The 16,814-nt window shown below is 35.6% G+C and overlaps 1 protein-coding gene across 1 annotated transcript in view; it reads left to right on the forward strand.

Annotated features, from left to right (window-relative positions):
• The window catches only part of SYT14 (synaptotagmin 14), a 56,553-nt gene extending 42,001 nt beyond the window's left edge, over positions 1 to 14,552 (forward strand). The window contains exons 4-6 of the mRNA XM_070948634.1: positions 299 to 748; positions 8,717 to 8,906; positions 14,239 to 14,552. Coding sequence (XP_070804735.1) covers positions 299 to 748; positions 8,717 to 8,906; positions 14,239 to 14,552 — 954 coding nt within the window. The remainder of the gene's footprint in view (positions 1 to 298; positions 749 to 8,716; positions 8,907 to 14,238) is intronic.
• The last annotated feature ends 2,262 nt before the right edge of the window (positions 14,553 to 16,814 follow it).

The raw sequence follows: 16,814 nt of genomic DNA on the forward strand, positions 1-16,814 counted from the left end.
ATCTTACACGGGAAAAGACCCAAATACACAAAAACTTGCATACCTCTACCCATGAAAATCTACGAAAACAAATATATGTATGTATGTATGTATGTATGTATGTATGTATGTATGTATGTATATATTGTGTGTCTACACACACACACACACACACACTGAATTTTATATATATATATATATATATGATAGATATAGATATATGAAAATTACTTTTATTCATATATATCAATAGCAATATAAATATTTGAACACATGTGCATGACTGTAAACCTACTTTTTTTTTGTCTCACTCACTTAGAATCTGTCAGTTCAAGGATCATCATCACAGCTCCCTAAATCTTTTGATCCAGAACCAGAAGCTAAATATGGTACCTTGGATGTGACTTTCGACTATGACTCACAGGAACAGAGGCTTCTGATAACAGTCACAGCTGTCACAGACATTCCAAATTATAGCAAGACAAGTGGAAGTCTGTGGCAAGTACACCTAGTTCTCCTTCCTATCAAGAAACAGAGGGCAAAAACCAGCATCCAGCGTGGTCCTTGCCCTGTCTTTACCGAGACATTTAAATTTAATCATATTGAGTCTGAGATGATTGGGAATTATGCAATACGCTTTAGACTATACAGTATACGTCGTGTAAAAAGAGAAAGAATTTTAGGAGAAAAGATATTTTACTTAACCAAATTAAATCTTCAAGGAAAGATGTCAGTACCGGTGACTCTAGAACCAGCATACAACATTTCTGTAAGTATTAAATCAAATTGAATAAACGTTCAGTCTTTCAATTGATTCTGAACAAAGGTGCTACTAGTAAATATAATTAAACACATCTTAGAAATTTGAAGCTAAGTGTTGCTGCAGAGTAGTTGTAAGAACAAGAAAAGGTAATCACCTTTCATTATCTCTTATCATTGATCATGCTGGTTGGAAGCTATGACCATGAAGGTCATAGATTCCTTTCAAGTCAGTGTCAAGGTATTGATTTTGATTTGGAAGCCCTTAAAAGATTTGAGACCCAAGTATAAGACAAGATCTCTCTTTTTTTTCCAACTAGCTTGCCTCATCCAACTACTGTGCAAAGCACATTGATAAAAATCTATTATTATTATTATTATTATTATTATTATTATTATTATTATTATTATTATTATTATTATCGTATTGTGTTCTAGTTATGAGTAATGCTTGCTCCCAAGAAGTGCTGCTTGCTAGAAGTATGCCTTATGCTAATCTTAGGGCTGTTTTTGTGCCTGGCTAAAACATAGGTATTTACCCAGACATTTCAAAGCAATTTGATGCTACTGTAATGGCTGTGATTAAATCATTTGTTTCTGCTGATTGGTTCTTTCTGTTGATTGGTTCTGGTTCTTTTTCATTATATTGTATAATATATTGATAATAATATAAAAACAGATAATCTATTTCTGATTCAGATGTTGATTCTGAGAGAATGAAATGAGGACAGCTTGTATCCTCTTCTCCTTTATCCCCACATGCCTCTGCAATCTACTTTTAAAGAATTGAATGACTTGATAAAATAATGTGAGGCTGGGGAACAGAAATTGCCTTCTAATCCTTTCTAACATTGAGAATACTTTCAGGAAAAGTTCATTCAAGGATTGCTATTTCAAGCAGAAGAAAGTGTTAACTGAAATCCAACATTTAAAATTGGCCACTATTGTAAATGTAATCATAAGATGTACAACATAGAATACTACATGTATTACTAGGCAGAATGTTTGAGCTACCAGAAGTAATAGTATATCGCTTAGCTGAATAAGTGAAAAACTACCACTGAAATCAAAAGCTGCTAATAATTTGGAGACAGCAGGAAAAGAAATTGTAACTAATAGTGGGAAATAGTGGGAATAGTGGGAAAGGCATAAAAAGTAGGAAAATGGTTTTTTAAAGAGGAACCTGGTTAAATTTTAAACTTCCTAAAAATAATTCCTAGAATTATTTTGAAATTATTATTTCTTCAAATATATTTATATGCCATTAATAAGCCATAAGTAACAAATTTCTTCATTATTAAAAACTGTTCTGTTCCATGTTTACTTTGAAGTCATAAACTGTCCAATGTGATCATATAGTATTGCTTAATTTTGTGGACAGCCAGTTCTTTTAGGTTTCAGGTTTTTTCTACTGAGAATGGAACATAAACAAATGTATTGTTACATAAGTTTGTTTTCTAAACTAACAAATATTTAGTTTTGAATTATATAGTTTCTTTTCTTAAGTGAGATAATTTGTTCTCATTGGTCAACTGTTCCATTCTTTTTTTTTTAATTTAAATTTTTGCACAAAACTCTTACATCAGTGTCCTTTATTGGCAGAAGACTTTTGATCAAGTTTAAGCATCTATTGACAGGATGGCTGGAGATTATTCTCAATAATTAAAGATGGAGCTGACAGGAAAGGGTTAAGTCCACCTCTTCCAGTTATTTATTTTCTAATTAAGTTCAGTTTCCGCAGGGCTAAGTCTTCTGCATTCTATGGAGATAGCCTGTTAGAATTCAGTCTTAGCTCTGCCATCTAGAAAAGAGGGACTTTTCTTTCTTCTCGGCATCATTTGGTCCCAAAGGCAACCTTGGACAAAGAATTGAGATATAAGGAAACAATTGAGCAACGACAAGGAAGAAGAGCTTGATCTCATAGTAGAGGGGAATGGCATTAGTAGCCTTTAAAGGAAGCAGTGATATTTTTCCTTTCTCCCTCTTTGTTCCCTAACCCTTGCTCTGGGGTGATACCCATTTTCCCCTAAAGACCCCACACAAGATTACAATATTCATTTAGACAGCAATTTGTGAAGAGAGCTTTTTCAGTAGCAGAACAATGAGTGAATCTGTCCAGTGGGCTATAGGCCCAAATAACCCCAATTGTGGAGTGCTCAGGGGTTGACTCAGCTCATTTTCTGGTCAGCTCATTTTCTGATCACTCAAAGGAAAAAGAAATTGATCTATCTGTGGCCACCCATCTTTCTATGAATATCTGAAAACATGCAATAGAGTAAATATTTCTGTTAGAGCTCGCTTCTCTCTGATTCTCCTTTGAGAGGGGTAAGGGCTAACATTAAATACTTCATATGGACTATTCAGATATTTCTAGTCATGAAATTTTTTGTCGCAAAAATACATCCATTGAATCAAATGAAACCGGGAGCTGCTGTTTCTAAACATATTGCTGCTTTTCATTAGTATGGAAATAGTGAAGCCTAGTTTTCTGCTATGTGTTAAATTCCCCGTATCAATAGATATGTGAGCTTAATGTTCTTGCTATTAACATTTAGAATAGAAAGCATATGGCACATTCTGAATTACCTGGTCTTGTACTCTTTTCCACAGTGCTGAACTGACATAAAAAAGATCCTTATATAAACTTGCACAGTTCCCATAGAACTCCATGAGGAAATCTTTTTCAATGGTCCTAAAGTAAATTCAGATTAGTTATACAATGCTAAACCGTGTAGAATTAGCCCAGCTAAGAAGTTCAAAATGCAAAGCAGGTGTTGGCACAAGATAGATATGCCATTGGGCATACATATTAGCAGGATTTGAGAAGAATGATTGAATCTTCAAATAATCTGTCACTTACATCCTGGTTACTTTGCAATTTGACTATTACAAAATGTTCTATGTGGGGTTGCTCTTAAAGATCGGCCAGAAGTTGTAGCTGGTTCAAAACGTAGCAGTATGATCCATAATAGATACATCTTGTTATATCTATATGGCATAACTCATAGACATATGGCATTGGTTGCCAGTCAGCTTCTAAGTGCAATTTAAAGTGTTGGTTGTCACCTATAGAGCTCTTCGTGGCATAGAACTTGATTATCTGAAGACTGCTTGTCTCCACCTGATATGTTCAGATAGAGTGATTGTGCTCCTGTTTGTGTGTTGTGTGTTTGTGCCTTTGAGTCAGTTTTTGACTCCTGAATTAGTTCCTGCAGTTTCTTGTCAAGTTTTTTTCAGAAACGATTTACCATTCCCTGCTTCCTAGGGCTGAGAGAAAGTGATTGGCCCAAGGTTACCTAGCTGATCTTGTACTTAAGGCAGGACTAATTTCACATTCTAGCCTGATGTATTAATCACCACACCAAACTGGTTCTATCAAGGACTCTATCAAGGACTAATGGACAATGGATTTCAAGTACCATGTTTCCCTGAAAATAAGATCCTGTCTTATATTTTTTTGAACCCCAAAATAAGCACTTGGCCTTATTTTCGGGGAGATCTTATTATTTTGGGGCACGTGAAGCAAGATGGAGCTCCTCTTGCCATCTTACCTGATTTCCAGCTCTACATTTAAATATTTTCGGAGAGGGCTTACTTTTTGGGGGAAGCTTGTTTTAGCGCATGTGCTCAAAAGCCCAATTGGACTTATTATCAGGGGATGTCTTATTTTCACAGAAACAAGGTACCTCCACTGTGCTTCTAAATTGGGAATACAGAGCTACCTCCGGTCCCTAGATGAACTGATTTGAACTCTGTTTCATAGGCTGAATTACGATAATTAGGATATCCACCACTTTGATATGAATATTCAGAGTCTATAACCTAGCTGTGTGTTGAGACCACCTAAAATATTGGATTTTAGTAGATAGTGCCTAGAAAAAGCTCTAGTTTGTGTTCCTTTAAACAATAGGCAGCTCCAATGCCAGAACATGAAACTCTGCCCCCTGAAACATATACTTCCTCCTTCCTTAGTCACATTGCATATAATCCCATCTCTCAGTACTCTGCTTGTAGGGACCCTTCCTTAAAACGAAGCATTGTCAGACCATTTGTGCTGCTGTAACATAGACCAGTGTTCTCAACATTTTCCACCCTTTAAATACCTTTTGTGGTCATAGACAGGCCATAATTTAAGATTTAAATCATAACATTTCTTCAAGCATTCGTGGACCCCCTGTGACGACATTGCGGCTTTCCAGGGTTCCACGAGCCACAGGTTGAGAACATAGACAGTATGCCAGCCTTCCTGTCCACAGTATTTCCTTCTGAGGAAAGGTCCCTCAAAACAAGACATCTGTTAGGTATTTTGAAAAGTAGACCTGCTTTCTTCCTCAGTGACCAGCCTAGAGAGACATGCTGGCTATTTTCCAACTTCAGCATTTTATATACAAAGAGAGCATGTGAGCTATTTAGATCAGTGTTTCTCAGCCTTGGCAACTTGTGTGTGGATTTCAACTCCCAAAATTCCCCAGTCAATATGCTTAAATATCTTAAAGTTGCCAAGGATGAGAAACATTGATCTAGAGATCTACTCATTTCCTTCTGTATGAGAACCTAGTTGACATATTAGGCTCTTCTGCCTCTGAGGACACTATGCAGCAGATAGATATAGATCAGGAGTGTCAAACTCACGTCGTCATGGTAGCATCACGTGATGGATTGGGACTTTCCCCCCCTTCGCTAAACTGGGTGTGGGCATGGCCAGCACGTGATGCATCTGGCCTGCGGGCCGCGAGTTTGACAGCCCTGGTGTAGATGGTGCTATACAGATAGTTGTGAGTGCATTCACTGTAATGGATGGTTTGGGCCCTGCTCTTTCTAGTCTCCTGTTTGAGATCCAAAATGTGTCTCAAGGGAGGGCAGGCATTGATTTGGAAAGTTGTCTGTGACTTATAAGTGAAAATTGCAACATATGATAGATGTCTGTCAGGCATCAAAATATAAAAAATAGTTAAGCAGTAATTTCACTGCCTTGTCACATCACATTCCAGAGAGATTAAATAATTTATCTTCTTAATGTTTATCTCACTATGACATACTATGTAAGTTTTATTGGAAATCTTATAAAGGTATCGTAGATCAAGTATCAAATGAGAAAAGTAGCACAAGGGTCCTATTGTTACCTCATCAAATGTTTATTAAGGAAGTTGGAACACGGATTTACTGCAGTATATCAAGCCTGCTTGTCATTTCATTTTCAACATACATTAATAGTTTAAGTTTGGGAATAAAACAATCTATGAATCGTGTGATGCTTTTGTCTGTAGAATAATTTGTCTATGTATGTATTTTCAATATCACTTATGATTTCAGAAAGAAAATTTGATATAGCTTTATAGACTCTGGAATAATAAATTAAGCCTGTACATAATAATATTGAAATGTTTCAGTCTCCTGGTTATACTCAGTTAAAGAACTGTGTTTTTTTAAAAATTTGATTTTACCTTAAGTAGTCTTGTATGGGGAAGGGGGAGGTTTGTATATAAGAATTTCATTGTTTCATGATAGTCAAGGGAATATCTAAAGAGATGGCTATGCCTATGCCATGTGCACTTTAATCTTTTGGTTGGAAGCCTGAAAAAGATAGATAGCATGTCTTTAAGGCTCTTTACTGAGGAGTCAAACACACCGTTGAAATCAGGTGGAACAGAATTTCAAGAAGGCAGGTAGATATTGATATAAGACAGCCCATTAATGGTCTTCTCTGATTTCTTTTATGTATCTAATAACAGGTAGAAGCACTGTGTCTCACAATCAGAGGCATCACATTGGCAAACATGACTGCTCTTGGGGGAGGTAGGGTAGGGTATCAAAATGGTGTTGGATCTGGTTAGAACTTGCTTTGGAGACTACCAGGAAAACCCAGGGTTATAAATTGGATTAGGTAACTTGTGTCCCATTAAGTTATTTTTCAAAGCTATTTCTTTACCTAAACAGAGAAACAGAAAAAAACAGCAGGCAGGAGGAAAAAAAAAGCAGTGGGAGTGGGGGCAACTTCCAAATTCCTGCCGGCTTTCCCATTGACTTTCCTTGTGGGAAGTTGGCAGGGAGCTTCAAAAATCTCCTTCCTCCCTTCCTCCTTCCTTTCTATCCTTCCTTTCTTTTTATCTTCTCTCCATTCCTTCCTTCCTCATGTTCCTTCCTTCCTTCCTCCCTCCCTCCTTCTTTTCCTCCTCTCCCTTCCTTCCTTCCTCCTCTCCCTCCCTCCCTCCCTCCCTCCCTCCCTCCCTTCCTTCCTTCCTTCCTTCCTTCCTTCCTTCCTTCCTTCCTTCCTTCCTTCCTTCCTTCCTTCCTCTCCCATCCTTCCTCTCTCCCTCCCATCCTTTCTTCTGTCATTATTTTTCTTCCCTCCCTCCCTAGAATTCTCGCCAGCTTCCCCATTTACTTTGCTTGTCAGAAGTTTTTAAGGAGAAAACCAGTGGGGAAGTCAGCTGGAAGATCCAAGTCTAAGGCATCAGGCAAGTAAGCGGCTGCTACCAGATAGGGAGGGAGCAAAGGATATATGGGTGTATGTTAGAGAGTTGCTGTGCAAGAAGAGTGTGGATACGTGCAAGAGATGCTCTGTGGATTGGGCAAGGCATATGGGTGCAGTGCAGGTTGAGAAGGGTTCAAGAGGACCCCAGAGATGTTAGAGATGTGCCACACAGATTGGGGAGGGCACACAGAAATGGCATAGGTCAGGAAAGGTGCATAGGGATGGTGCAAGAGGTGCCACATGGGTCAGGAAAAGTGCTTGGGGTGTGACATATATCAAGGGGTTCCATGGGGATTCCTTTCTCTCTGTCTGTCCCTTTCTATCCTCTCCTTCACTTCCCTCCCCTCCTCACCTGTTCCCCCTTCCCTTCCTAACACCCAAGCAAGGATTGTGAAACTGATTGTGAAACTGTCACAGACATTGAAAATGAAGATTGTGTGACTGAAGCAGCAACCCAGCAGCATAGTAACAGTAGCGCTGAAGCAGTCACAACTTTTCCAAATTTCATTCAGTTGGGAGTCATGGGTCACAGATTTTGGGTACCCAGGCTCAAAAAGTGTTGCCCTATGATACACTGTTTTGCACAGTTAAAGATTATAGAAACAAGAGTTTTAGTATGTATGTGGGGAGTTAAAAAAATACCTAATTACTAGAAGATGAATTAAGATTGAAAAAGATTTGACTCAGCTCAACTTGACTTTGCCAGCTATGTAGCACCAGTAGCAGACACATGGGTTGTTGTTGTTGTTGTTGCTGTTTGCGTAAGCAGAAAGATAAAGAAAATGCTAAAATGTTGCATCCCGAATTTTGAATAGGTGCTGTTAATTAAACAAAAACCAAGCGAACAAAAATCAGGGCTTCTCTTGTTTGTGAAAAAAAACGCCTCACTAACTATATGATTTAATTTCATATGCACAGTATGTACATATGAATGTATGTACAGTATACAAATTAGCAGATATCCTATGTCATGATGCTGTGGATTCCCGCTTTCTGACCTATTTTTTTCTTATAATGTGTCTTTGTGACTTCATATGTTATTTTGGTTCCCCTAAAGGGAAACGCCTGTGTGCAAAGTCCTGTTAATGATACCTGAATATTTTCAGTTATATACTTTACATATTTTATTTATTTTTAATCTGATTACTATATTGGATTTGTATGCCACCATTCAGAATCTATTATGATTATATATCTTTAACCCCAGTAAACAAAGAAACAAGCAGATAAACTCATTTCTACTCAAAGAGCCGTGCTAAGCATTTGCCAATAATTCTGTAAGTCTTTGTGATACACCTTTCTTTGGCATATAAAGTGGAGATGTAGTTTGCATTTAATGCTATAAATATGGCTTATAGCATCCCCCTATTCATTCATTTATTTATGTATTTCCATTACGTTATGCACCATTAGGAATGAAAAATTCTGGAAATTAATACTAGGAGCAGATTCCTCACTATTGTGATGACTTAAAATGATTGCAAACGCTGCTTTTGCTTCTAGGGCTGTGAGTCCCAAATGAGTATGTCAGAGGCTTCCTGCAGTGAAAGTATTTCCTCTTGTCAATCTTTGGCACATGGCTCAGCTCCCGAAATTCTCATCGGATTGCTTTATAATGCCACAACTGGAAGACTAGCAGCAGAAGTGATAAAAGGCAGCCACTTCAAAAACTTGGCAGCAAACAGACCACCCAGTGAGTAGAATATATATATTATTTCATCTTAATACTTCTGCACTTGGGGGGAGTTCACTGGTAGGGACTTCAGTCCTATCATTTAGCCTTACCCAGTCAAACTGAAATAGTATAATCATCAGCTAATCTGTTTCATGTTTTCATTGGGGAAATGGCAGTAATCTAAAATTCTAAATATTGGTTGCGATTCAACAAGATCCTTTTAATTTTTTATGATTGACTGGCTGATAAATTGCCTTTATCTTAATGATTAACTACTAAACTATTAATGTCTCATATAACAAAGCCATTATAGAAAATTATAATGTATTTTAAAAGTTGTGTGGTAAATGTTTATGTAAATGTGTTGCCATTTCTGTGGTTAATAATACTAAAATAAGATGTTATAAATCTATGAGAATTTGATATCAGCATGTGGTAATATACATTTGATATTCTCTGTGGTGATTAAAAGTAGTATTTATTCTTCATTCCAAGTAAATATGCATGAATGGTCATGTATATTTGTGTGATGTATAATTTTCAAGAATAAAATTAAATAATGCAGTAAGATGACCACAGCTAAATAGAAAAATAGTTAAAATTGGCATAATTGATGTAACTTTTTGTACATTTCTAATAACCAGATTCTGCAAAAAGGAATCAGAAGTACATCTGACATCTGGATCCAGACTTCCTACAAAAGTCTGTAAAACTACAAAACAGTCTAGCTACCATATATCTACAAAAGTCCATTTGAAAAAGTACAATTAAACAAGACCAATATTTATTTCTTTATTTAGGAAACTTATATGACTTCCTATCTTATATAACATAATCCTAGGTGCTTACAATAATATTAAATAAAAATAATATAAACAAAACTAACCAAATCCCATTATATACATGATTAGCCTGGTTGTGGTGCTATAATATCACATAAACTCTTCACAGTCTTAGATGTGCTGGGCTTCCATCTCCCCCTAGTCAAAAGCCTGGTTGAAGAGCCAGATCTTCATAGCCCTCTAGAAGGCTAATAGGTTGGGAGCCCTTTGAATCTCAAAGGGAAGCCTGTCCGGTCTCAGAGGGCAGCCACAGAAAAGGTACACCGTAGTTTTTATCATGCCTGCAGGTAGGCATGTTTCAGGTGACAAGGTCCTTTCTCAGTAACACAATGAGAGCAAAGGGCGCACTTGACATGATGCTGTTTCCAAAATATTATAAGGACAGAAATATGCCCTTATAATATTGAGACCTATTATCTATTGCTTATCCATTTTGACAGCAAATATTTTAAAAAATATTTTTAATCTATGATATAGGACCAAGAAAATTATACTAATAAATATGCATGAAATGATATGAACATGACATCAAGCTGCTATTTATTGAAAGAAACATATGGTTGTGCTTTAAGGTTGCTATAATGCTCAAACAGGTTGGTCTGAAGAGCAGCTAAATCATGTCTAAAAGTGGCAGTTTCAGCTTTCTGATGTTATGCTTATATTGTCCTAAAAATAACATTTGTAGTTATTTGTTAATCATTTCTGCTTTTTGATCTAGATATTGTTTAAATTATATGGTTAGCAACATCATTACATTTAATGTTAAATGTGGAGAAGTCCAATTTTCATCTTAACCAGAATTAATAAAGAAGGAAGTCCAAATATCTCATTTCCCAGCCATGATCAAAATACAAAACTTATCATGCTAAAATTACTTAGCATAAGGAAGTCCTCATTTGCACTCATGGTTCACCGCTCCCCTACTTAGACATTATTGCAGAGTAGGGATCAATTTCCATTCAGGTTATTAATGGAAGCATTATGGTCGTAATGAAAATCTCCTCTCCTCCATAGTTATTGGTATATTTTTAAAAATCTTGTTGAGTCTGCCAAGTACAAAATTTGTAGAAGATGCTTCCTGTTTCTTATACTCCTTATTTCTAATCAAAACTTCCTTAGAATTTCTGAATGTCTCTTACATGCTAGATTGCAGATAGCTGTCTAGAAGACATACAAAAGTGTAACACATTTTTTGGATGCAAACTTTCAGAATATGTATTTCAGATGAGAAAGCAACTCAGGAACAGAATAAAAGCCAATAGATCAGTCTACATATTAGATGGTGTGATGCCTGTCTGGCTGTCTACCTATTTACCAATTACTGGGGTGGGGGGTGGGGGTGTAGGAAGATCTTACATTTCACAGTTCTTCATTACACCAAATCAATTTATAAGGATATTTGCATAGCTCACAAGCGTTCTCCTCTCCTTGAGCCAGCAAAAAATTAAACTGGTATAAGTCTGCAGTCTCATTGCCCATGCCATTTGCCTCCGTTCCAGATTTGAATCAGCTCAGAGTGTTTGTGTGTGCGTGCATGCACTTCCCTTCACAACTTCATAATAGAATAGAATAGAATAGAATTTTTTAATGGCCAAGTGTGATTGGACACACAAGGAATTTGTCTTGGTGCATATGCTCTCAGTGTACATAATCGCTTTTGGTTAGATATTTCTCAGATTGTTTCAATTACAGATTTATCACTTTTCAGCAAATGCTGAAAATCTGTGTTTAGAAGCAGTCTAAACAGCAATAGACAGGCTTAGTGAGAGAGGAATTGTATCAGAAGTGTCTGAAAATTAATTATCTCTTTGTATATTTCATCATACAGGCATCCCTGGTCAACTATTATTCAGGCCAATTCAAGTTCCTTGAATCAGAGAGATGTGTAGAACATGTACAGAGGAAAGACATAGTGGCATTAGAAAACAACACAGAACTCGTTGTTACTCAAAGCTGTATATGAGTACAATGCCCAGGGCCCACAAAAGTGTACATGTACCCATCTTAAGTGGCCATTAGTTCCTGAGCTGATAAAACTCCTAGAAGTCCTCTGACAGCACAACTGACAAAATGATTAGTAAAGTATATCAAACTGTGACTGTACTAAAATTGCCTGTTGGCTGTTTAAAATACTAGTTTAATGCCAAAACTAGCAAAGGATGACTTTAAGCTGTCACATGTGTGGGTTGAAGACAAGATGAAAGCAATTGTCATGGCGGAGAAAAGAGATTGCTGGGGAATATCCACACCATTTTTAGATAAAAGTAGCAAATGACCTTTGTTGCAAAACCAATAAAAACCTATTTTGATATTCTTGATAGAACTAAGAAAAAATTGCTTATTTTGTTTATTTTCCATTTCATGTGGACTCACACTATAGTAGTATAGGGAATCTTGTGCACATAGGGCATTGTCTGTTTAATAATTATCATTGTTTATTTAGTGCTATCCCAATGTTACAATTTGAATTGGAAATTTGAACTTATGGGAAGCTTTTATGTGCACTGAGGAAACCATGTAGCTTTGAATTTTTTTAAAAAAAACTTTGATCTAATAAACTTGCATTTTAGCCTAAATCATTTTCTCAAATGAAAGATGCAGCAGAGTAGCATTAAATGAGTAAAGTAGCCAAAGTAAATTAATTTAACCAGATTTCATTATTTTGTTTACAGTACACACAGAATGCCATTCAGCAATCATTTATTTTACTGTAATTCTATTGACCTTCTCTAGTCTGAGTTTGTTTAATTGATCCTTACTTAGAAAGCTGGAGTTTGCATGAAAAAGAGGAAGGTCTGCTAAAGAACATATTTGATTTCTAGTTGGTAGCCTGAATTTTTTGCATGAATCTCCATGCACTTGTGTTTTAAACCCAACAGAAATTACTATTAAGATACTACATTATTTGAAACAGTGTAATTTTTTTTGTTAAAGATTACACAGTGAACATAACAAAATTCATTCATTAATCTACCTACCCATCCTTTTGCTCAATTCTTTTCTCTAAAATTGATTTCTTAAGGTGCTGTTTTCTTTCACTCTGGTGAATAGTGTTTCCTCTTAAACTTTAACCTTTGATCCTGTGTCACCCAACTATTGACATCTGGTCATTATTTCTTTTACTGCTTTCCACCCCACCCCCGTTGTCAGATGGACTGTTCTGTTGTCTAAAACACTTGATAGGTGGACAGGTTTATATAATACGAGGTGAGTTCCTGTGGAGACTAATTAGATGTTGTCTTTTTCATGCAAAAGAAATCTGCCAGCTTCAAAGCTCTCCACCACTTTCTACCATGTTGGTTTCTGATGTACCATGATGTACAGTAGTTATTTCACTGTTATATTGGAGACAGAGCTGATCTCTGACTATGGATGGTGGTATTTCAAAGATTTATAAAATAAACATGTGAATAAATGTCTGGACATTCAATTTCATTATTGCATTTCTTTTCTTTTTTTAAACAATCCAAATTTCTTTTTTTAAAAATTCAAATTCATGCCTATAACAAAATAAACAAAAGACAGAAAATCTTTCTGTTTTTAAATAAAAACAAATATTGAAGTACATACACAATTCAATAATTATGACTGTATTTTCTCATACAAAGTGTTTCCACACAACAGTAACAATGAAAATTTTGAATATCAATGCTATTTCACTAAATTCATATTCATAGTCTAGTAGCCCCAGTGCGCATATGGAGCTTCAGACAAAGGGGGGTTTCTTCCTTTTCCTCTCTGGGTATCGAATGTATCCTCTGTGCATCTAGGATTTTTTATTGTACTCTGAATATTTTAACTATTATATTTATTAAATCTATTTTATACTGCTTCCTGTACAAAAACATTGCAAAGATTTTGTACTTGAATAGTATGGTATGACTACTATTCATTAGAATTAGTACAAAAGAATTATGTACTAATTATTTATCGCACCACATATCTGCATGCAAAAATCATGCATGGCTTTATTCACATGAGTAAATATAAACTTTTATGTGGATAATTTTATATTTTGGCACTTTAATTGTACAAAGTCCAATAAAAAATCTTGATAAGAAACCACATCCATGCAGAGAGATTTTTAAGCAAACATTTCATCATGAACACTGTGATGTTATCACTGCACTCCACTCCCATTCTTTTACCTGTAATTTCTTTTTTCATGTCATTATACACCTATTTATATGATCTAAAAACTCTGATATGCTTTACGGTGCTGTGCCAGTTGTAGCTTGCTAATGCTATATGTATCTGCTTGGTGCAAATGAGCAAGGGATAATAGTAGGATTATGAGGTATACCTGTAAATCAATTTATTATGAGAGAATAGGTACAATTAAGTAAAAGTCATAATAAAATATTTTTTTCTCTGTCACATTATCAAGTTTAGTCAATTGTTCAAATCCAATATGGTATACACCATAATCTTAAAGATAGTCTGATATATTTTGGTAGGTGAAATGTTTTGTCCAATACAATTCATGTATCAAATTGTCTATTTTGTAGATACATTTGTTAAGCTGACATTGCTGAATTCCATGGGTCAAGAGATGTCCAAATGCAAGACATCCATCCGAAGAGGACAGCCAAATCCAGTTTACAAGGAAACCTTTATTTTTCAAGTGGCACTCTTTCAGCTTTCCGATGTTACACTTATATTATCTGTGTATAACAAACGCAGCATGAAGCGAAAGGAAATGATAGGCTGGATTTCTTTAGGTTTGAACAGTTCTGGTGAAGAGGAGCTGAACCACTGGACTGAAATGAAAGAATCAAAAGGACAACAAATATGTAGGTGGCACTCTTTATTAGAATCTTAATATAGAATTGAAGCTCCACTGAATGTCAACATACAATGAGATTGTTGTTTTCGTACAGCTAAGAGACTCTTATAGAAATTACAAGTTTTTGTATTTCAAATTAACATTCCTCTTTAAAAAAATGCACAAAATGCTGTGAAGAAGTATAAACATTCACATTTTCATTTAATATTACTGATATTTTTTTTAAGCATCAGATACAGAAGACAGCAACCACAAGTCTTTATCATGAAACATTTAGGATTCTCTCACCTATTCTTATTTTAGTTAACATGTAACTTTTATGTAAATCCTTTATTTGTATGAAATTCTCTGACTGTTCCCCCCCCGCCCCCGTTCCTTTTAGTAGTGTTAAGCTTCATGTTGTAGATGATCTATCAAGAAGCAGATCTAGAGGGGGAAAGAAGAATGGTTAAATGGCAGAAGAAAGCTCAAGGATAGGAGAGAAATATTGTAGGTTTGCAATAGTAGAAGTGTTATTTTTTTCAATTCTTAGTGATTTAATATTTCTGACAGTTTGAAGAGTTGCTATGCAAGGAAAGCTAGATGCTGACTACTTATGAGATTCTCTCTGGTGTCTGTTTTAAACATGATTTTTCCCCCCAGAGAGCTGAAACTGTTTTGAAAGAGAATTACCATTTATGGTGTAAAGACGCATAACTTTCATTCTTGATAAATAGGCTTTTGTATTATTTCAAAAGCTGTAAAACGTGTTTGACCAGACTGTAAATCTCACCTCTTAAAAATTACTGGGATGGTGTCTTCAGTTTTAACATATCTACGATGCAGGATTATTCATTGTGTGCCTTCTTTGGATCTTAATGAAATAGGACCCAGTGTAAGCACTGAGCACTTTTCAATTTTCTGATTCCTCATTTGCCAGCTTGAAAGCACAGGATCCAAAGATTTGCACAAGGGAGCTTTGGATATGTGATTTTGAAAAGCATAATTCTTTTCTTTGAAACTGTGCTTCCACATAGATGTTTCTAATGGTACTAATCAAAAGATATTGTATGACTGTTCCATCTTTCCTTAATAAAATTTCTATGCTCAGAAAAAAAAAGAAAGAGAAACTGAGGAAAAAAGCGTGGAGGTTTACAAGTAGAAGACAATAATATCTAATTTCTCCATAAAATTCCATGAATGCAGTAGGGCAAAGCAGTGTGATGTAGTGGGAGGTCTGCTCTTCAAAGGAAAAAGGTAAAACAATTCACTGGGCAGCCAGAAGTTCCTGGACATAAGTAAAGTAGTCCCTTTACCCATTTATAAGAGGCTTAGAGAAGCTGATGACAACTTGCAGGCAGTTTCTTCTCATGGATTTCTTAGTGAGAGATGCTTTAGTTTAAGTAAGAAAAAAGGAAAGATTTCACTGATAGATGCTTTTTAATTAAGATATTTGGTCTTTATATGAATTATGATTATTGGCAGTTCAGAATCTGAGAAACACATAAATATTTTTTAAAACAGAAAGTTTTAGAAATTACCGTAGGTAATTTTAGATAATGAATTAATCCCAGAAGTTAATTCGCTTTCTTTCTCACACACACACATGCACACAAGCTTGAAAAAGACAGTTTTGTGAATTACAACAGTTGATATATCCAAGGAAGTATTATGAGCTTGTTTATTCAAGAATTCTTGCAATAAATGATTTGACTTCTTTCTTTTCAACAATTGCAAGATTTCAGTTATGTTGAAGGTTAAGATACTGCTTGCCATGAATATAGTATTGAGATCATGATAGAAGTAAGTATAACTTAAACACCCATGATGTCTATGGAGTCTATATTGGTTCTAAACATAGCCAGAAGTGATGAATTCTATTCAAGTGCTAGCTTTGGCTCTAGAGAAGCTGAAAAAAAGAAGGATCAATGCATTTCCTTTTATACTTAAAGTAGACTGATTAAGTACATGTTTAATACTCCTACCCACAATAATATTGAATGCTGCTATGTTTGAGATCAAAGACGTTGCAGACTTGCATGAATGGATTCAAGTCCGCCACGTGAAGGTGTGTAACGTTCCCAGTTTCAAAATTTTTAACAACCTCCTTAAAATTTCTCAGCCGTAGTCTTAAAATTGTTATTCAGTGCCTTTCATGTTTCACCACTTAAATTTGTAACTATAATGTGATGCTGAATTGATTGATTTTAAAAGTTTATCAAATGATTTTTCCTGTGTTGCATGAAATGTATAGCACAAGAAATGTAACTTTGTTAATAAATACTGTTCAGGATCTTTTGCAAACTTAAATATAAATAA

The sequence above is a fragment of the Pituophis catenifer genome, unplaced genomic scaffold (assembly GCF_029215685.1).
Source record: "Pituophis catenifer annectens isolate HBS135680 unplaced genomic scaffold, rPitCat1.0.hap2 SCAF_1, whole genome shotgun sequence".
NCBI classification, from domain to species: domain Eukaryota; kingdom Metazoa; phylum Chordata; class Lepidosauria; order Squamata; family Colubridae; genus Pituophis; species Pituophis catenifer.